This window comes from Ostrinia nubilalis, chromosome 7, assembly GCF_963855985.1.
Source record: "Ostrinia nubilalis chromosome 7, ilOstNubi1.1, whole genome shotgun sequence".
NCBI classification, from domain to species: Eukaryota; Metazoa; Arthropoda; class Insecta; order Lepidoptera; family Crambidae; genus Ostrinia; species Ostrinia nubilalis.
The window spans coordinates 6,824,434-6,848,208 of NC_087094.1; the positions used below are offsets into that span (position 1 = coordinate 6,824,434).

The 23,775-nt window shown below is 36.1% G+C and overlaps 1 protein-coding gene across 3 annotated transcripts in view; it reads left to right on the forward strand.

The window, feature by feature from the left end:
- The first annotated feature begins 1,253 nt into the window (after nucleotides 1-1,253).
- LOC135073176 (LIM domain only protein 3) overlaps nucleotides 1,254-23,775 on the forward strand; it is a 98,628-nt gene continuing 76,106 nt past the window's right edge. For all 3 annotated transcript variants that reach the window (XM_063967247.1, XM_063967246.1, XM_063967248.1), the window contains exon 1: nucleotides 1,254-1,470. Coding sequence is in view for 2 of the 3 variants with exons in the window: in XM_063967246.1 (XP_063823316.1) it covers nucleotides 1,465-1,470 (6 nt within the window). In the remaining variant the exon portion in view is untranslated. The remainder of the gene's footprint in view (nucleotides 1,471-23,775) is intronic.

Below are 23,775 nucleotides of genomic sequence, written 5' to 3' on the forward strand. Positions count from 1 at the left end.
TTTATGTATAATATTTGGGCAATAATTATTTATGGTGGATATTTTTTGCTAAGACCTACATTCTTTTTTTATTTTATTTAGCAATTATGCAATTATACAAAAAATTGCCGTTACAAACAAGACAATTTTTACTACACTTGCTCCAGTCAATAAGTTATTAAAATTAAAAAATAACTAGAGAAAGTAATTAAAAATCGGATCAAATGACCGGGGAGCACAAAAAGTGCAGGTATTATTCGCTATGACAATGGGCCTCCTTTATATTGCCTTCCAGTTATCCATCTTTTCTTATGCAGTGCTCTATTGAATCAATTACGAGCATGAAAGGGTTTCCATAAAGCAAGATTCATTGCCGCCGCCATAATAGTTTTTAATTAATTTTAAAGGGTTGTCTGCTAGGGTACTTGATGAGAGGATATTATATTACGAAAATATTTTTTGAGATACACATTTTTCATACGAAATAATTTTTTGAGATACATATTTTTAATAGGAATAATTGGAGTATTACAGTTGATTACAATGATACGTCCTCGTGGGAGAGTCTTTATGTTTTATAAGTAACGCACATCTTACTGTTGAATCACCGAAGAAAAACCGAATGAGTACCTAATTGATATTAGTGATCTTATTTTTGCATTGGTTTGTCTTTTTGATAAGCAACAAATTGTGATGAGGAGCTCGATATCATAAAATAAATTATGCCACTTATAATAAATCTTTATATACAGTCTTTTTAAAACCTGTGTAACTCTTGAATTAATTCCCCGTCGCATTTCTATAGTAACCATTGTATTTCTTTTAGCCCTCACGTGAGCGTCGGCAATGCGATGAATGAATCGCTAACTGGTTTATCAATGATGGATGGCCCATTGTCCACGATGCATTTTTAATTGCACAATATGGAGTAAAAGCATGAAATTTTATTTGAAATTAAATCACAAACGCTCAAATAAAACACTGAAAAAATACCAACCAATCGCTAAAACTAATACGAACAAAAAACATTAATAGTCGAAAATCACCCGTCCGATCGTAATTTGATTCAGTATCGTTTTTATTTAGGCCTAAATGCAATAGCGCACAGAATCTGCCCACTTACAGAGTTAAGCGTCGGTCCAGCCGCCAAAGGGCGTAAGTTGGGCGCCGATTTGTGCGAAAAGCTCCGCAATGGGCGAGCTTTCGTACAGGAAAAGGAGAGCGCACTCCGCCTCGCCGTAGCGGCGTCTCGCTCGCCACTCGCTTCAGAGCGCTCGCAGCGGACGCACGTCGCCGTGTCGCTGGCCGCCGCTCCCGCACGCGTTCGCGAAAAACTTTTCAGTGTTGTGAATACAGACGGACGATATAAAATGAACATTTTAATTTCCGTGTGCTGTGAATTTTCGGTGTAACAGACTGATCGGGCATAAGTGTGCTGAAGAGGCTAATTACCAGTTGCTAAGCTAATTGGCGAGCCGGCGTTTCATGAAGGTGAGCCGACTTTTATTTCCGTTCGGCAATCCCTCTAATTGCGTCAATTAGTGTAATGCGGCGACAGCTTTGAAGAGTCCGCTTAATGATCTCCGCAGCGACTCTTCGCAAACTATTGAAACTCCGCGCGGGTTTAGTTTTTAAAATAATTGGTTCGTTAGTTTTTTTCAATACATGCATGTCCCTTTCATATCGGAACCAATATTTTAGAATAAAAGTGTCGCGTTTAATGAACTGTTATTTCAGAGGAGAGCTGAATATTTTTCGCAGCCTGAAAAAGTTTTTCCGAACATTTGTATGTCACTGAATGGGCCTTGAAATAAATAATGGCCAAACATTCTTAAACAAAAGTGTTTTATGTGTTGTTACTAATAAAATACGATCAAATAATTTTAATTCGAGATAGAAAAGATTTAAAAAAGTTTTGAAAAGCTGCAACAAAAAATACGCACTCTGGAAAGTTCAAACTCTATACTCATTCGAAACTAACTGCCACTTTAAATGGAACAAATATTTTATTTTGTTAACAAGAACGGGTATTTTATTTACATCATCACTTAATTAAATCGCACTTTTATAAAGCAAGTGAATTTAACTGTAAAAATATTAATTAATTACAAATATAATAATTAAATTGCCTGTAAATGTTATTTAAACTAATATTAAAGACATTGTTTTATTGTGGCAATAGTACATTTTCAGTAATATTAATATGTATATTCAGTAATATTAATATTATAATAATATTTTCAGTCTAGCGAAGTAAAATGACTACATCTGAACTAAAAATATATCTGGTGGTTTTCCCTAATAATCTTATACCTCTTATCAATACTGTAAAATTAGTATAACGTCTATAAAAGATAACCCTGCAACTGCTGTCACAATAAAACATAAGTTGGCCAGCATCGGATTTGTATCTTTCTCAAGAAGGATTATAAGCTTACTTATTATTTTACTGACAATAGTCATCGATGACGTTGATAACCCTGCCACTGCTGTTGACACAGCTGTGCGGCTAAAAAACCGTAACTATAGTTAGCCGGCGACATAGTTTGTCCCAAAAGCCAATTAGAATCCCGTATCCGGCTTGTTTATTCTCTAATTAGCGAGTGGCTCATTAGACCCCACTACACGGGAGCTGCAGCAATGCTTCATTCGCTTTAATTATAAACACAGTTTCTTCTGTACTTATAATTACTGGGCACAATTAATGGACAACATTTTATTGTTTATCTCAAGGCGTAATGAGTGTTTATGCGGATTAACGCTCATGGTCCAATTATACTCGTTTTGGGCGATAACATTATTGATGGCTTCGTTATAATTGATGTTTACCTTGATTTTATACGTTGATTGATTTTATGTTATTTATTACAGTTTTTCAACTAGTCAGATTTTTTTGATGGAGATATTTTTGTGATTTATACTAAAAATTGTGCTGAATAAAAATAAAATAAACGTTTTCAATAATTAATGCGCCGAAGCTTAACAAAGATAATTAATTGAATGGGAAACTTATTGATTAATCTCACACATTGGTCAAAGGGCATGAGTGGCATAATAATATACTAACTGAGTCATGCTACCGGTAATTATGTCCTTATATTGCCTACAATCCGCACGCCATTGTGGATAAGAAATATTCAATTCGCTGCAAAATAGTTTTTACGTAACATTATTTAAGTAACAATTTACTTGAAAAAAGCTTGAAACTATATCTGGAATGTACTATAATACCTTTTATTCGGTTTTAATCCGAAATTCATTGTTCGATCTGGCATTGCGCTCAAATTCCATTTGGGTGTGTGTGTAACACGTATTTTGGTATAAGCCCATACAAAGCCGGTGCATTTCCATTAGGTAATTAACTTCGCTTAATTAATAAACAGGCTATAATAATGAGAATGTTATGATAAATTAATCAGGGCTGATTGCCCACCGGCGACGCACTTCTAAATATGTGTGTATAACGGATGTGATTCAACTTACAATCAAGCAGATGCATTAGCTACAAATATTATTATTGTATGTGAAATATGACTAAGCAGTCTAGTTATATTAGTATGTCTTTAATTTCCTCTCGTGTTTTGTTATACACATTTTTTGTCAAACTTTACCTACTTAGGCGTAAGTGACAGTGTAACATTAAAAATATATAGGAGTACATCTTTAAAAATATTTGTGCTACAATTTTAATTAATTAACCTCTAATCTGATAACATAAAACGATTATTTCAGTTCATTAAGTAAACTAAATGATTATGTTTGCTGATATCTACCTGTAGGGTAAAATCCCTTTGGGGCTAAAATCATTTATTAGACAGCAAAGAAACAAAAAATAAACTTTGTTTTAATAACTGTGACATGATATTAATAACTACGTCTAATGGACATTTTTAAAAACTAACTAAATTAAAAAAAGTATTTTGAACAACCTGATTATTTAGACACTTAAATTTTTGTAGTAAAGACCCCAGTGCATGGGTAACAAAAAAAAAACAGTTAAAACACCATAATAATTGATGACGCCTTGTATTCATCATTGGTAAAAATTATGTCAGTAGTAAATGACAAATAATGTGTTGCGTGTAGCAAGAAGTAGCGAAGGGTTGGGGCTTTACCCCAATTAGAGATTAAAAGACAGGTGCAATTGCGACTTCAAAAAACTTCTCCAAAAAATTAAATATATTACTTATTTTATTTTATTTTTTATATATTATATATTTTATATACAGTGTGTCCGGGCTTGTAGTGATCAAACTTTAATGGCGTAATCTATAGACAATTTTATCGATGAAAATACTTCAAATTTGGGGCTTGACCCATTTGTCGCAAAATTACGAGGATTTAAGTTTTTAATTTTTAGTTTTCACCTCTTCCTTCAAAAACAAGTGAAAACGTGGGTAACTTAACATTAATAAGCGAATATTTGATATCATGCGATAGTCAATAAAATTATCTATTAGTAGAAGTAGAAAACGGACACAAGTTTCATACATTTTATGGAAGTAAGAATGGATTGAATTAGAAAAAGACATGATTTTTTTCACTTCTTTTTCAGTTATTTTCCAACACAAGAAAAACCAGCTCGTTAAGGTATGTTTTATTTGCATTTTATTATTAGTATTTGAGCTATTCTACAAAACGAATGTAAATTTATTAGTCTACGTCTATTAGTTTTGACGTAATTGTTGAACAAAGATACCCCTTCCCAGCCGGTTCCATAGCGCGTCGGAATAGGTTGTGTGATTCTTTCAGGCAGTGCATTTTCGCATGTTAGCAGCGCTATGGAACCGGCTGGGAAGGGGTATCTTTGTTCAACAATTACATCGAAACTAATAGACGTAGACTAATAAATTTACATTCGTTTTGTAGAATAGCTCAAATACTAATAATACAATGCAAATAAAACATACTTTAACGACCTGGTTTTTCTTGGGTTGGAAAATAACTGAAAAAGAAGTGAAAAAAATCATGTCTTTTTCTAATTCAATCCATTCTTACTTCCATAAAATGTATGAAACTTGTGTCCGTTTTCTACTTCTACTTATAGACAATTTTATTGACTATCGCATGATATCAAATATTCGCTTATTAATGTTAAGTTACCCACGTTTTCACTTGTTTTTGAAGGAAGAGGTGAAAACTAAAAATTAAAAACTTAAATCCTCGTAATTTTGCGACAAATGGGTCAAGCCCCAAATTTGAAGTATTTTCATCGATAAAATTGTCCATAGATTACGCCATTAAAGTTTGATCACTACAAGCCCGGACACACTGTATATAGATTATGTTTTGACTTTTATTAAGACACAAGCTATCAGCAATCATCATTTCAGCCACACAGGACGTCCACTCCTGAACATAGGCCTCTCCCAATGATTTCCATATCGCCCGGTTGGTAGCGGCCTATATCCAACGCCTTCCTGCTACTTTTATGAGGTCGTCGGTCCACGTTATGGGTGGACGTCCCACGCTGCGTTTTCCGGCACTTGGCCTCCACTCCAGAACCTTGCTGCCCCATCGGCCGTCACTTCTGCGTACTATGTGCCCTATTCATTGGGCTATGTCAGCGACTTTAGTTCGTTTACGGATCTCCTCGTTTCTATTTGCTGTCAGCAAACGTTACTTTAATCAAAATTACCCGTTAATTAGTACCTATACGCAGTCATAATTGTTCTATCTGACCCCTTGAGCAGTTGCGGGTTCTATAAAGGTTCAAGACACGCGGGTCACACTAACGCTAATTGGCGAAGTACAAGTTGCTCAACGCAATCGATTCGATTTAGGGTTATCTGTGAGTCATCGCACATGCCTAATAAGATTTAAAAATAATTTATCTGATAGAAAATCGTCTTGTCATGTGAAATTTATATTTAAATTATACTACCAAGTTATTATCAAGTTGAAGGAAAATCCTTGCTGTTATACTTTGAGATAGAAAGTGTTAAGAGCAACTCAACTCTAAAAACTTAATCTCATCGTAACTCAAACGCTTAACTCTAAACTCAATTTTAATAAAATAAGAATCATTTGATTGGGATTGGGGATTTATATACATACAGGGTGGAATTTTGTAATGCCACCTGGAGGGAAAGTACTCTTAATATTGTAGATAGAAAATTTTTCTCAAAGAAAACATTCCTTTATTTTTGAAAAGAAAAAGAAATGCATTCAAAGATTTCCAAAAATTTGCTTGCTACACCCGGGAATTGAACCAACTAAAATCTGTTAAAAATTACACCCTATATTTTTATTGCATCGATCGTTAGGGTTAAGTATAAGGATGAAATCTCTCTAACAAACTTGATAAATCAAATGAAAGGAAAACCATGAAATCTTAAATTATTTTAACTATGTTACAGAAAATTGTATGGTATGGTAGTGAATTTTCGAAAAATGTTCGAAAATCTTTGAATGCAGTTCTCTTTCTTTTGAAAATTAAGGAATGTTTACTTTGAGTAAAATTTTCTATCTACAGTATTAAGAGTACTTTCCCTCCAGGTGGCATTACAAAATTCCACCCTGTATAAATATAATATTTGCTTAATTTTTTTCAGAGGCCCATAAAAATATAAGTACCCAGATTGAAATAGAAACTACAAACTAAAGACACATTTTAAGAGCGAATTGAAAATAGTGACACGGATATGCACCATTTTTTGTAATCGACAATTTAATTTTAGCACAGTTTATTACAGGGCTATAACTCCAAAATCGCCACTCCGATACAACTTGTATGGAACCTTTAGCAGTATTTAGCACTTAACAGCAATTACACAGCTAGGCCCTCGTGACTCTTTTACGACCCCGTGGCTTGTCGGGTTGTCATTACGTACGTCGTGGCTACGGGTCGGGCGTACAAATTACGGGTCAATTAGGCAAGCCTACTTTCGTGAGGCACTCTTAGTCTAGACTTGGTAAGGGTTAGATGCAGCTTTGTTTCGTTACAACGTGCATTCGGCCTTTCTGGCGTGTACTAAAGTCCTAAGGTCGGTTATTTGAAATAAATTGTATTACTGAAAGAAACCAAAATAATGTTAAAGCTTTGAATTAATTACAAATTCGGGTCGAACTAAATTCAAACAAAAACAATTGAGAATCGAAATTAGATAATGAAGATTCTTAGCGGCCAGATACATACAGACACAGATGCCTGTAGGTAAAAAAAAATCAATAGATACAAATAGGAGAAGCCATAATAGGAATGAAAAAAGATTTACGATTTACAAAAATAAATGAATATTTTATCAGTAAAGGGTTTGTTAGCAAAGAATTAACTTACATCAAAATGTATTAATTAATCTGAAAGAGCAAGCAGCAATTGAAACTCTACTTAAACCTAAATAGGAAAAACAAAAACTTACATTATTTATACGAAAATATACTTTTAAAAAGTAGCTGTAGTAAAAATGCGTAGTGCAGTGGCAGTGATAAATTAAAATGTGCCGAAAAAACAATTAAAATGACATGTGAACTGCAGGTTGTTAGAGCTCGCTAATTGGCCGCCTGCAGTCTTCGGCCGTAGACAAATTAGAGGCAGGGTGCGTCAAACTGTGCTGACTATTTTGTATAATATTCTTAGTTATTCTAGTTTTTCAGCAAATACATAGACTTTTAAAAAGTGCTTTACACGTCCCAGTAATACTTTAACCCTATCACTTACCACTGCTGAGAAGTAGTGCAAGAAACTCAGTATAAACTACTGGTTAATATTTTGCGTCTTTCTTTTCTACTACGCTCAAGTAGGTGAAGTAGTATCGATTTTATTATGATCTCAAATATAAATTTCACAAAAAATCTGTCTAAAAGACTTGTCGACGAAGAAATATTTTTATTGATAAAAATATTGCGCCGAAACTCAATCATATAAGACGAAAATCAATCAATGTAGAGCGGAACCTTAAAAACACGGATTTCAGTTATTGAAACGGCTTAATTTGCAAATTCAATTTGGTTCCAATATCGTTCCTGTCAGTGGAATTTGTTAAATATCGCCGAATGTAGGGAATATCGTCGCGGTTTGATTTCTATTCATTGGCCCGCGGCTCTATCTGTTGCATTGTTAAAAATGCATTTGATGAATATTCGAAACGTGTTGATACGAACCGTTTTTGTCCCTCGACTCTTTGGTTAACAATCCAAAAGTGGAGACTTCATTTGATTGCTATAAACTGCTTTAAACTGAACAGCAAAAGCGCTCTTGCGGTAATTCCAAAATTTTGAGTGAAACTTATATAAAAACTAGATATCTAATTATTTTTAACAAGATCTTCAGTTTCAATTTATTAAATCAAAAAATTTTTTTTGGATTCCTGCTGCGGCTATTTCATTAATCAAACGTGTTTGGAAAAACACACGATTGTAATTACAATTTTAATGAATTAGGCAAAATATGTGGCAACCCTGTAGGCCTGCTGTAATTAGGTTGTTGTGGGGCTTGCGTTTTTAGCGCGGACGCTTCCTCTCGCCGTTTTTTTAAATAGGGCTGTGTCTTTCGTCTGTTTTTATATGAACTAAATAAGTCGCCTTCCTTATTAAGATTCTTTGCGCATTTTTTAAAAATACTTAATATAATGGGGTAATGTGATGTCCTAAATATTACGTTACACCATTGTCACTATTTACTTCGTTAAAATGTTAAAAACAGATGTTGAGCGAATCGAATAGGTACTCTTTTTTCAGCCATAGTCGCATCAGTTTACACCATAATGGAGGACCGCTAATCGTATTTTATTACAGTCCGTAACAGATAAAGTTAATGACTTTAAAATTAATGGGTTTTGTTTAATTTTTTTTTCTTTTTTTCTATATTAAAAGAAGGTTCGGAAGTACGAGAGGTAACTCTTTATGTTCTTCTCGATTGACTAAAATTATGCAACTTTGTCGGCTAAAAGTATGCTCGTATGTATCTCACTATATGTATATCGAAATTACTAAATCTAATCAATAACGAATGTCACACCGTCTAGAGACAGTAGCTGTTTAGGAACAGTCGACACCACACAATACAAAGTATATTTATTGCAAAACAGCACCTATTTTAATCCCATAAGATTCTACAATCCTAACTAGATGTACCGAAGTCCGTACAATGCGCTTATTCGTGTGATTTCGTTCAATGAAACTGCAACAAATCGGACCCCCGACGACAGGATATGGGCTTTGATTGCTCTATTATACATTCATTGACGCTTCTGAAGTCCAATTCCTTTGTACTTCAATTCACTTCTATTTTACTTCTGCTCAATTGATCTCGTTAAGTTTTATTGTGCATTATTGAGTGTCAGCGAAAAAACTAACCATTTATATTTACACATCGACTAATTTTGATGATTTTTCGGTTAGTAATGGACAAGAGAAAGGGATATTAATTTTTTGTTTTGATTGTGTCTAAAATTAAAGTAAATTAGGTACATTTTGTGTTCAGTATCATCAGTGCTAAGAATTTATGAAACTTCATGTGCGCTTTTCAAGAAATAATCGCAGAACGCTTGAAAAACTTTTAGACCGACTAAGATAAACTGGGTGAAGTAATGGGAATAAGCTAGTCCTAAATTAAACTGGATTTTTATACAAGCTATAAAATTACATACGTAATGTTTACCTAATTTTTAAGGTAAGATTGTTCATTAACTGGTAAATTAATCTCGATAAGATGGACAAGTAGAGATACAATTTTTATTAGTTTTCTATAAAGAAAGTTAACAAGACTCACATATAATTGAAATTACGGTAAAAACGATTTATTTTCGGAAAATTGCGTTTTTTTTTTGTAATCATATAAATAACACAGCATTATTTCATCAAAACAACTAATTTCTTGAACTTGAATGCAGGTAGCATTAGGCCTGGTCCAACAGTGGGTGGTTGATTGTTTTTGCTTGGGGATTCTACCATCAATCATCATTAAGCTCTGCAGTTCCGAAACATTTTTTAGATATCAAGTAAATTTATGAGTTTATTGTATCGTTATAATAACTATTTCTTTACTGTACTTTCTCCAATTAGTAAATAAATGAAATATGGATTTCACCTCACAAAGGTTCGCTAATAGTGGGTGGTTGTTAAGACAATTGACTTTATAAGTATTTGAGGCTAATTAGCATTTCTAATTAGCGTTATCGTTGACAAGGAGAGTATGTCAATAGTAATTAGAAAGCCACATTGACCTTATTGTCCTTAGGGCGCGTGAGATAACCCCGCGTGGCGCGATGTGACGCGCGTTGACGCAGTGCGCGTACGCAACGCTTTGTGGGGGACCTATTGATACTGAAGAATAACTGATAGACTCGATTCATTATTAGCTTGTTTGTTGTACATATATGTGGACTTGCTTTTGTGGCTTAACCGAAATTCAGTTTGTCATAAAAATACTGATTTAGTTAATTAAAATTCGTTCAGTAGTTTTGCGTGTAAGCTGTTATTTTTTGTAGGCTCATGGATTTTTTTTTTATAATTAGAGAAAATTTTCTTCGTTAATTGTGTAGGCGAGGTACGAAAAGCGAATTCAGTCGTAAAGTACCTACGTGATGTCAACAATTAATAATGCCTAACCCACTTTACAGTATTTCCATAATTAAACTATTTGAATTCTTTAAGACCTAAGCAACAAGCAAAACTAAATAAAATTACCTAGTAAATGCCCCGCAAAACTGTAACTGAACAATATTCTGTATCGATCTCGCCTAATTGGAGCCGTACATTGGCGCTTGATGCAAATACCCTGTTATTAGGCAGGTTAATCAAAGAGTTATCGTTCTAATTATCCCCGTTTCGGTACAGTACGTGTGCCTATGGCTCGAACACCACTAATTAAGAAATTCCTCCTTCATTTGCTCAATTAGATTTATACACGTCAAGTACCTAAATTCATGTTTGTACAATTAGCTGCTTTTCGGTGTCATGTTCGTAATTCGTAATTATGGTCGGATGTAATGAACGGTTTAAAATAACTCGAGCAGTTCGCATGAAATAGAGTGATCTAATTACTTCGGAGAAGAATTTCATCCTATACATAGAGCCGGTTATTGCAAAGACAAAACTGCTAAGCCTTACTAAGTCAGCGACACGATTCTTTGGTTCAGATTGCCTACATGTCATCTTTGCTTAATTGGCTTTGAACCAAGGTTAGGTTGCTAATAAGACTAAAAACTCACATGAATGGCATAGTAGGTATAATAATGAGTATTTAACGGCGAAAGACTGCTGTCTGTTCGTTCGTAGTCACACAGAAACACATCTAGCCCCCTCAAGTCTATGGTACGCGTACCTACCAGACTACAACTCTACATTTGCTGATTCCTATCCCATTGGAAAAATTGAAGCGTGATAAGCACGAAAAAATATATTGATATCACGAAGGTTCATATTATAAAAAAAAAAAATTATTTAAAAACTATTGACGCACATGCTAATTAAAAAAAAAGTTAAATAAGGCTTTGTTTGTCCCAAACAGTTTCTTAAACGATCCAGTACAAACAAGATCTCAGTACAACAATAGCTTCGAGTTCGGTTGGCCAGATAGGAAGTGGCGACCCTGCCCGGGTTATCAGTTCTCAAGAACCAGCCAATTGACGTCAAGTGTGAGACGCGTTGTTGTGGGAGAGGCCACGTGCTCTTTCATCAGATGTGCCAAAATATTGTCAAAACACCGCTGGATACGCCCACGGGTCAAAAGTTCTCAGATAAAAATATTTTTGACAAGTTATTACTGATCTGTAATTTATTGGATTTGATGTTTGATCCCATACGTCTTATAGTTTCAGGACAATCAGGACAATTAAGTATTTTTTTAAAATTTTGGTTGGGTTGGTGGTAATTGGGTTAGGTACGAGTACCTCATGATTACTACCATGATTGGTAGATGCGATCTATGATGCCATCTATGATAGCAAACAAAGTCTATTTAGTGCCTTGTGATTGTATGAATTCAGGAATACCTACTGACAGGCAGGAGATTTATTCCATATGGCTGTGTGCATTATAGAACGAAGCAAAACTACATACAATGGCGAATTAGAGTATGATGTTAATTAAGTTTATTCAAATACAATTTTTATTTTGGATTCGATAGAATACGAAAATAAAGTTCAATAAGTGGAACGAATACCATGTCACATTGTTCAGCAGACAAAAGTATTCCACTGAAAAATTCCATCGATATATTCGTTGTGTAACTGGATTCCACAGTCTTTTGATATTTCGATGGTGGAAATATAAATTACTGTAAGGGACAAAACACGACTTTTCAGGAGAGCCAAAAAACGATTTTTTTTTTCTTTATACCTCAATATCTTTTTATGTGATGTTACGATTTAAATAGTTTCTATGGCAAAGTTTCTTAGAATTTTCTGTTCTTTCATAATATAAACGCCAAATTTTCGAAAAATGGGTAGTTTAATAGATAGCATGTCCCTTACATTAAAAAAACGAGCTTGACTGTACCTTACAATGTTGAAATTTCACAGTATGGAATGTCATGTATGTTGTAAGGTACATTTAAGAATAAACACGACAGTAATATTATTGTAACTTGACAATTTTTACATTGAAACCTGATGTAATTAGAGGTTGCATTCGAGTATTCATTAACAAAACGAAGAGAAGAGATAGAAACAAGACAACTTAGTGTTCACAAATGCAGTTGGAGGCATCAAATACACATCACCAACAAAACATTTAGTCACTGATGATGCCTACGTCTGCATTTGTGAACAAGTTGTCTTGTTTCTATCTTTTTCTGTTCATTTTAACGCAGTTAGGTTTTTTTTTTCAATCATCGTTCGTTCGTTAGCCCAATGACGTCCACTGCTGGACAAAGGTCTTCCCCCAAGGATTTCCACAACAACCGGTCCTGCGCCGCCCGCATCCAGGCACCTCCTACAACCTTCACCAGATCGTCGGTCGACCTAGTGGGGGTCTGCAGCACATTACGTCTTCCAGCTCGTGGTCGCCACTCAAGAATTTTTCTGCCCCAGCGGCAATCAGCTTTGCAAGCTACGAGCTCCATCCACTGACACTTGATTTTAGCGATTCTGCGGACTATGTCAGTCACTTTGGTTCTCCTGCGGATCACGTCATTTCTGGTTCAATCACTACGAGCATAGCACGCTCCATCGCCTTTGACCTTGAGTCTTCTTATGAGGCCCACAGTAAGCGACCACGTCTCAGATCCATAAGTTATCAAAGACTTTTGTCTTGAGACAGTGCGATATTTCAGACGTGAGAATATCGCGAAGCTTCCTGAACGTTGCCAGCCGAGTTGGATTCGACGATTGACCTCTTCCTCGAAGTTAGACCTACCTAAGGCTGGTTTTAGTGTCACGCAGACCGTCAGTGCGGATCGCTCCGCACAGCCAATCTGTATGAACTGATAGGGAGCGAGCGATTCCTGCGGACCGCATTACTCTAAAACGCTTCCTCGAAGTTTACAGATCGGCTGTGTGAAGTGGATCCGCACTGGACGGTCCGCGTGACACTATAACCAGCCTAACTGGACTGTTTGTACTAGGTATATATGAGTGTCAACAACTGCCGAGTGTAGAGTATCCAACCTTTAGAGGAGTGGGTGCAACACGGACATTTGACATGATTTTGTCTTGTCCATGTTTCATTTTAAGACCCCCTTGTTGAGAGGCTCGACTGAGGCCATTGTGCATTGTGCCTAGATCTTCCACGGTCTCAGCTATGGCTATGATATCGTTTGCGAATCGAAGGTGGGTTATTTACTCACCGTTGATATTTATGCCGAATCCGTTCCAGTCCAGAAACAGTTTCGGAGTTTTCAGTTCCCCCTGTCTGCTGCTGCAACTGGTTTAGAGTCTTGATCCTGGAGACGGAACGACATTGTGGCGTTTTCGTACAAGCCTTTCAACATTTCGATGTATCGATATAGGTAGTCAATTTGACACCGTTGGAGAAACTGTAGTAGGTACTGCCCAGGTCTCGATCGAAGCTTTCTCATAGTCCACAAACGCCAGGCAAAGTGACTGACTATACTCCTCGGTCTTCTGTATAATCTGCCGTGGCGTATGTATGTGGTGTACTAAAGCGATTGAGAGATTGAGAGACTGGAAGTCATCGAGCTTACGAGCGAGACGATTCGTAATGACTCTCGAAAACAGCTTGTAGACATGGCTCAGAAGTGAGATGGGTCTATAATTCTTCAACAAGGTTTTGTCGCCTTTTTTGAAGAAGAGTGTCACCACACTTCTGTGCCATACCGTAGGCGTTTTTCCTTCGAGGATGACGGAATTGAACAGCTTCTGAAGAGCCTTCAGCCCCTCGGTCAAAAACCCAACTGCGTAAAAATGAACAGAAAAAAGATAGAAACAAGACAACTTAGTGTTCATAAGTGTAGTAGGAGTGGGAGGCATTAAATGCATATCACCACCAAAAAAAGTACTTGATATCCTATATGCATATTAACGTAAGGGCCTAATTATGATAAATCAAAAAGTTTAAAATGAAGTAAGGTTCAATGAGTTCAAAAGTTAAAACCAACAGTTTAGGGTAAGGGCTGAATTGTATTATTAAAAGGAATTTACGTCCTTTAAATCATTTGTTTCCCCAAAAGTCGTATTCAGACGACTAAAAATGTTTAAGGTAAGGGACATTTTTTTAAAGATATCAACATTTCAAGTATACCAATCGATAGAGCCGAAAATTCTGAATGCGTTGGTATATATAACTCATTTTGGCCAAAATGTCCCTTACATTAATTGATACTTCCACCATCGATTTATTTGATATTATTTTTATTAAAAAATACAGTGTAAGTTTATTTTGGATAATTATCGAGACAAAAGTCTGTTATTCACTCAAACACATAATACATTTCGAAAATTTTCCACGTCTATAAAATATAATCAATAGTGTTAAAATAATACGTCTCGCATAGGCACTTAAAGGCGCAAAAGTCCCTCTATCTTATTAAGACAATTAAAGCATTTAGTATGAACTCATTAGTAGAAGTACACTTCAGCCCACAGTCAGGTTATGACCTTAATACTTAAGAAAATATCTTCTGAAAATATTTAAAATTATACATAGTAAAAGCAGCATTTTGGCGCTCCTTGAGAGGCTTATATCCAGAACTTGGTTGTTATGTGATGATAATGTAAAAAAATAGCAAAAGTAAACATTATTAGGGCGTATGACAGCGATGAAGCAAACATGATTTCTATTCTTTCATTCCTAGATCTGATATCACTTACTTAGTAGGTAATTGTACTATTTACAAAATTGTGTACATGATCTAAGTCTACGTGCATTAATTAAGCACTCCGATAGGCGCTAATTAGTGACACAAATTATCACCAATTTATACTTAACGAACTTGATAAACTTTTGAGCCCATAAAAGTTTGATACAATATTAAGCATCTACGTAAATATTATTATTATAACATCTTATTATAATTGTTATTTGTTTTGATATATTATCATCGGCTCGTTAATTATTACGATAATCGTTTAACAGAAGGTACCTATTTGCGTAACTTTGACGTCATAATGAAACAGAGACCAACGCGTCCTCATAAGGAACTTATGAGCAAGACAAAGTGTCACCTAAGTTTTTGATAAATATCCACCCATGTAAGTATCTGATGATAGCCTGAAATAGGTAAGTAGATAATTATGTCAAAATACTAAACCTATAAAAAATGCAAAAAAGAAAACGATAAACACACAAAAGCATCGTACAACGCGTGTATGCAACATTAACATTGTAAACGATGGTTTTTAGGTCACCGTTAATTATCTAGTTAATTACAAATTAATTGCTTCACTAATTCATTAATTATTAATCGTAATCGTCGGTGCATTAGCGGGCATTACGCGAATGAACATAATTAATTTTTGCATCCTCATATTAACATTTTAATAACACCGGAATCATTGTTTCATGAAAAATCACAAAGTCCATTTGCCAATCAATATTATACTTCAACTTTCAAGTGCTCGCTTTCCCGTTTGATTTAATTTTGAAGAGGATAAATGAAAAAAGTTGGGGTTTATTGGGTCATTTTAAAGGATCATGTCGACTTCAGGTATTATTGATGGCGCAATGACAAACATGGTGATATTTTCTTAAAATCTACAATAGGCACCAGCTCTCACAATGCAATCTATAGTTTAACAGATATATTTTATTATAAGAAATGTTTTTCATAATTTATGTTGTGAGAGAAATAAATTGTATTATTTATGTATTATTTATTTATAACCGTACGCCGAAATAAAAAGTTAATGCGCGGACTAATACAGAAAACGATAACATAAAACAAGACATTTGGTAATTTAACGACAATTTATAAATAAGCGAGGAATTTGTGTAACCAAAAGTACGGGCGGGTCGCTCATTTATAGCCCATTCCGATTTTTAGTACTTATAAAGTATAGTCCAAAAGTTTGTTACGGTGCGGTGCGTCGGCAGATTTTATGCAAATTATGCCAAGTTAACATTAAGTGAGGGACAAACTGTTCATGTTTTACTATTTTACTTTCGGGCCCCTTCGAATAGGCTTTGATGAAAAAATTTATAGGATCGATTTTTAAACTTTTTAGCGGCTTTTGTTTTTTGAAGCTTCGCTTATGAAAATTTCGCGCTTGTTCACTCAAAATCACTTTATTTGTTACCAAAAGCACAAAAAGTGTATATATAATGTCAAAACATATACATAGACAAGAATAATTTGTATTCATTCGCTATATTAATATAAGTACCTACCTAGGCTAGGCATGAATTGATGAACTAGGTACAGTCGCGGAATGAAAAGGTTCGTCACCTTAGTGTCGGTTTTCGCTTGCACTAGATATTGTAAGAGTCAAACTTGCCAACATAACCGTGCAAGAAACAGTGCTGCTAACATTTAAATAAATATGACGTTTGCTAACGAATAAGGTTTTGCTTGTTTATTTTTCTATCCCATCAGTGCAATGTTACAAAATGTAGTTTTTTTTTAATAGAAATAATAATGGCAGTTTCAACCAACAAGAAGGTTTAAGTTTATCAATCATAATAATCTCCTTGACAAGATAAATCGTCAAACAACTTTGATCTGAATAATTTTGAACTTTACTGACGAACAGCTAAAGATTATTTTCTCTAACTCGAGATTATTCAGTAACATAGTTTCAAAAGGTAATATGTGCTCGCGATTCGTTGAAGGAATCAATTTGAAAACTGACGAACCTTTTCATTCCGCGACTGTACAAAATAAAAATCTTTCAGTCACTTTGTCTCTACGTCTAATCTATGGCACTATGTTCGCAGAATTGACATCCATTATGGCTTTACAGTCCTCTGGATATACGGAGCGGTTTCAAAGGTATTTTAACTGGCCAGTTACCGTGACCTGCTATGTTAAGACGAATTAGTCCTATTTGGCCAGTTATCGTATGGGCGGAGAGGGACAGGAGAGGCCAGGGTACGCTGGCGGCAATCGTAGTGAAGACATAAGTGGGCAATTAGGCCGTTTTGTTTGACGGCCCAGAGCGGGACAGTTTAGCCTTTTTCAAATAAATGACGGTGTGCCGTATTGGCTAATTGACTGTGTGTATAACGTGCTGTACAAACAAATATATTACTTTTTGTAGTAAAGTGCATTTTTATATGATCGCAGTTGTACTGCTGGAAATGGGGTTGGTAAAATAAATGGTTTGGTAGAGTCGACATCTTTCCCGTTAAGGTTCTCAAAATCGCTTAATTTAATTAATAGATAATAAACTTTAATTGTAATTTTCAATGCCTTAGGCCTGCTTCCATACATTAAAAAATATTAAAGCAATAATTAGTCAAATTATTTTTATACCATTAAAATGACCTTTTAACACATTATTTCAGTACTTTAAAACCAATTTACAATAATATATTAATTTAAATCAAATATACAAATCAACATAAGAAGCAAATTAGTGCACTCAATCAACAATGCAACATGATTGGAATCGGAGTCAACAATCGGAATAGCTGAATGGCCGTCAAAAGGGGGCGAATCAATAAGGAAATTAACAATGAGTTCGTTGCACCTAGGGTTACCATCTGGAAATTTGAAACGTCCCGAGCGAAGGTCAGATGTTTCAGAGAAAGTCCCGACATAATAGCAAAAACAATTAACGAGCATTCGATTTTCAAAGATAGGTTTGCGTTGTCTTTTGTTTTCTTAAGGCGAAGAGATTGTTCAGACGACGCGTTTTTCTATCCACATGTAGGTAGTCGTGCGTTTTCAAAACGCTCGAACGGCTAAATGCGCGATTGCATGTGGCAAAAATGTATTAACCGTAGTATCTCACAATCACGCGAATGGAAACGCGGGAGTAAAAATGCGTTATTTGAACACGGTCAAAATGCAAGCCCGATGTTCAAACTCCAGATTGACCGTCACAATCCGGCATATTTCCGGAACCCGCCCGGATGGTAGCCCTAGCCTCACCGGCTCATAGAAATCCCTCATTTCCTCCGGTCCGGAGTACCTCGGGCTGCAAACACACGTAATGAGAGTGACCAGCCACGGCAATTTGCGCGGGCAGTGGGCCGCAATGCTTCGAACAACTTGCCTGTATTAGCTGCCATTTTCAGTTCCAGATTAGGCCTTTATTTAGTCACTTGGATGAATGCAGCTGTGCATTGAACGTTTAAATTTTCCTCACTTCTTTTCACCTGGACTACCTCACCTATTGACTTGTGTAAAACATTTGCATGCTGGTTCATATCTGGCGAATGTGTCCTGCTCCATTTCATTATGTAACATCTAATGTACCACATTCTGCAAATAAATAATTTGAATTTGAATTTGGAACATTTGGGTCTCTGTTTGACCTCAATCTTGTCGGAAGGTAGCGATGGTGAGAAAGATGGAGCAGGGCAAGTTATCCTAAGTGCAGGACGACAGACGTTGGGTGTGACAGAATAATTTCCTTGGCTGATCTTTTAGGTAGGGTTTCAGTTATGAAGAACAGCCAACATTGTAGAATTGAAACTCTCACACGCTTAGTATAGTTCCCATACCAAATTAATTGAGATCTCAGAATTAATTATTGCAGTGCATTTTACCGGACAAATATTTACCAGGAACGCCTACAGTTTCATAAATGCCAATAATTTCGTGAGCAATAAACGAAATGAGTTTCAGTGAAACGTATGCCGTTATTAGGTTCTCTTGTATCGCAAACACGATAGGTACTAACAAAGTGCTGAGCGTTTATTAGTGCTTATTTGTGTGGTCAGCAGGAATCGGATTTGAGGCATTATCGATTCCGCTAAATTGAAAGCCGATACGAGTCGACGGCTGTTGATGACGCGATCTGTTAGTGTTGTGCCTCTACATACTCGTAGCGTCTTTGGCGTATTGCTTGTCAGTAGGGTAAATGCTTAGAAGACATGTATTCCTTCTAATCAGTTCGACATCTACAATAATCGATTTCTTGGTGATCGATTTAAAAATACTAGTACAATTTATATATTGCCAGTTACCTCACTGTTAACGCCATCTATCGGCGCATCAGCGCACATAATACGTCTGAAGTTGTATACGAGCAAGGAGCCTGGAGGGGAGCGCGGGGGCGGCCCGCGTCAACTTCACTCGATTACCAGCAAGAAAACACGTACGAACAACGGTTGTAAATTAATCTGAAAAGTAATCAAAATACACGAATTATTTCTTCAATCAGCGTTATTCATTCAATTAAACGTCGAAACATTGGTCCTACGAGTCGGACGGAGCCTTGGACTCAAGATATTGCACGGAAGTCGTTGCCCGGCGCGTATCCTGAAACTGAAGCCAAAGACGAGGAACCAGGCCAAGACACATCAATCGGATCAACGGTCAGGTGTTATCCTTCCTTTTCACGTCCCATCCTAATCGATTAGTGCTGAAACAGTGTTATTTTTCAAAATTCCAGCCGTTTGTGGTGTTCGTGACAACTGCAACGTCACAGCCTACTGTGCGCCGTAAGCGAGGTGATCCTGCAAAAAACCGTACGTACTCTTTGCTTTCTAATTTCTTCCCATAATGAGCGATGAGGAATATATTTCTGCAAATTCTAAGCTTAGAATTCCTAAAACATCTTCTAGGGAGGGTAGTCGGTCAGCCTCCAAAGAACGTTCTACTTCTTTAAAAACATCCGTTACAGACCTAAAAAGGCAAAGAGGAGTACTCAAAGCTCGATTAACGTCATTCGATAAATATACTTCAAAATTACAAAATATCGATTTGACAAAGCCTCAATTAATTGAATTAAAATTAAGAATTTCTCAATTGGAGTCTGTATTTGATGAATTTAATGCATTACAAAGTAAAATAGAGGAAATCTCTGATGAAAATGATCTTGTAAGTCTTATTGAATATCGAGAAAGTTTTGAGGAACAGTATTACGGATGTATTTCTCTTGCTAAATCGATTTTGGAAGACAATAGTGATGATATTGTTACGAATAGCGGTAATTTATGCAAAAAAGGTCAGTCGATGCAAATTAAATTACCTGATATTAAATTACCCACCTTTGACGGTTCTTATGACAACTGGCTAGAATTCAAAAATTCCTATTGTACTATGATTCATTGCCGTACCGATTTAGATGCGATTCAAAAGTTCCATTATTTGCGGTCATCGCTTAGCGGTAGTGCACTTCAGGTCATAGGCGCATTGGAATTAACAGATGCAAATTATGTTCATGCGTGGGAACTATTAGTCAATAGATTCCAAAACGATCGTCTTTTGATACACAACCATGTAAAGTCGTTGTTTTCTTTGCCAAATATGAATAGGGAATCACCTTTACTTATTAGAAAACTAATTGACACTATTTTGCGTAATCTACGTGCCCTAGAATCATTAGGAGAACCCACCAAGTCATGGGACACTCTGATTATGTATTTAATCGTATGTAAACTCGATTCATCCACTGAACGTGAGTGGGAGAATCACAAGGGCGCGTTAATTACAAATAGTTCTAACCGTAAGTTGAAACTGGACGATTTGCTGACCTTTCTCAAGAACCGAGCTGATTTATTAGAAATGATAAACGTGAATAATAATAATAATAGCAATTCTAATAACAGCAACTTTAATAAATTCAATAACAGTAATAAACAGTCTCAAAATGTGAAATCTCCAGCAGTGCAAGCACATAGTTATAGTTATGTGGCTGCGAAATCGGAAAACAATAAATCAGCTAAACGTAATCGTGTTTGTGTATTATGTCGTGGGAATCACGCGTTATTCATATGTAGTATGTTTTTAAATTTGTCTATTGAGGATCGACATAAATTAGTCAATGATAACAACCTTTGTCCCAATTGTTTACGTCCAGGTCACTTGATTAAAGACTGTTTTTTCGGCCCTTGTCAGCAATGTAAACAAAAACATAACAGCTTACTACATAAAGATTCCCTCAACTGTGTTAGCACGTCATCACATAATGCATCCAGTACGTCACATTTAAAATCAACTGTATTGCATTCATCATTCAATGATCAAACACAAAATACACCTCTGCCGGTGTTGACGCGACCAGTTCTATTATCTACAGCGCTCATCGAGGTACTGGACGATAATAATAAGCGACACACGGCACGAGCGCTCCTAGATAACGGGAGCCAACATTGTTTCGTTTCGGAAACATTTTGTAAACGAATTAAGTATACGAAGTTTTTACAGTCCACTGTTCGAATATCAGGTGTGGGACAATCGGTGTCACACTCTAATAAATTATGCGATTTGATTATTCACTCAAAGTTAAACGATTTTTCTACGAGCGTTCAATGTTTTGTTTTACCGCGTATCACGTCATTCTTACCGCCCGTGAGTATCGATGTTGAGACTATACGAATTCCAAACAACATCGAGCTCGCTGATCCTACTTATTATCTACCTTCGGAAGTCGATTTATTAATAGGTGCGGACTTATTTTGGGAAATTTTAAACGATAATAAAATACGATTAAAAAGTGGTCCGTACCTTCAAGATACGAAATTGGGCTGGTTGATTTCCGGGCCAATTTATACGAATAAAATGCGTTGTAAACAAAACATTCAATGCAATTTTACACAAACTATCGATTTACAATTACGTCAATTTTGGGAATTGGAGGATAGTGGCCCTCGCGAAAATATACTTACCTGTGATGAACGTAAATGCGAGGAAATATTTAAAAATACGACAAAACGGGAAATAGATGGTAGGTTTTCAGTTCGTATACCTCTAAAGGAGTCAGCTGATTTGTTGGGTGACTCATATTCGGTTGCCTATAAACGATTTCTCTCGTTAGAACGGAAGTTAGAACGTATGCCTCAATATAAACGTATGTATGTGGATTTTATACGAGAATATAGGGATTTAGGTCACATGACAAAAATAAACGAGTACAGTGATCCACACTATTTTTTACCGCATCACGGCGTATTTCGCGAGAGTAGTACTACTACTAAATTAAGGGTAGTATTTGACGCCAGCTGCGCCACTACCTCTGATAAATCCTTAAACGATTTACAGTTTATCGGACCTAGGCTTCAAAACGATATTTTCTCGATTTTATTACGCTTTAGGCAATATTATTGGGTAGCAAGCGCGGACGTCGAGAAGATGTTTCGACAGACGCTCATTCATGAAGACCAGCGTAATTTACAGCTTATACTTTGGAGAGAAAGCCCTTCGGATCCGATAGACGTGTATAGGTTAAATACCGTGACGTATGGCACTGCGTCAGCGCCGTACCTTAGTATGCGATGCCTACAACAGGTAGCACAGGAATGCGACGATGAAAAAATATCGCGCATTATCAAAGAGGACTTTTACGTTGATGATCTAATTACAGGATGCGATGATCCTGCTGAATTAATAAATATTTGCGAAAAAATATCACAAATTTTAAGGCAATATTGCTATCCATTACGTAAATGGACATTTAACTGTGACGTAACCTCGACAAACTCGTCAAAAGAGTTGGCAATAGGCGAGCATACACAAACAAAAACACTCGGTTTAGGATGGCATAATAAAAATGACCTGCTTCATTTTACGTCCGAGTTAGGTAAGAACTGCGATAACACTCAATTAACTAAACGAAAGATGTTGTCAATCATTTCTCAAATTTATGACCCTTTAGGTCTCCTAGGCCCTGTTGTCATAATTTCTAAGATCATTTTACAAAAGCTGTGGCTATGTAAAATCGACTGGGATGACCTAGTACCGAGTGACGTCACAGAAAAATTCCATAAATTCATAGATTCGATTCAAAAACATTTACACGACATTAAAATTCCACGATGTGTTAGGGCAGCTCACACTCATCGTACGGAACTACATATTTTTTCAGACGCATCACAAGATGCATACGGCGCTTGTGCATATATTCGTACAATAGATGAGAATTCAGTAGTCTCGCTTAATCTACTATGTGCAAAAAGTAAGGTTGCTCCCTTGAAAACGATCAGTATCCCAAAATTAGAACTTTGTGGTGCTTTAATTGGTGCGAGATTGTACAAAAAGATTGTTGAGTCACTTAGATTAAAATTCGATTCTGTTTGCTTTTGGACGGACTCAACAATCGTGATGGGGTGGTTACGTATGTCCCCACATTTATTAAAAACTTTTGTACAAAATCGAATAACAGAGGTAAACGAGTTGACAGGCGATTCACTGTGGTTGCATATAGACGGCGATAAAAACCCAGCCGATCTAGTGTCAAGGGGCCTTTACATCGATGCACTAAAGAACAATAACCTGTGGTGGCACGGGCCTACCTTTTTACATTGTGCAGACTGGTCAAGGGATACTCAAGCGATACCTATCCGTGA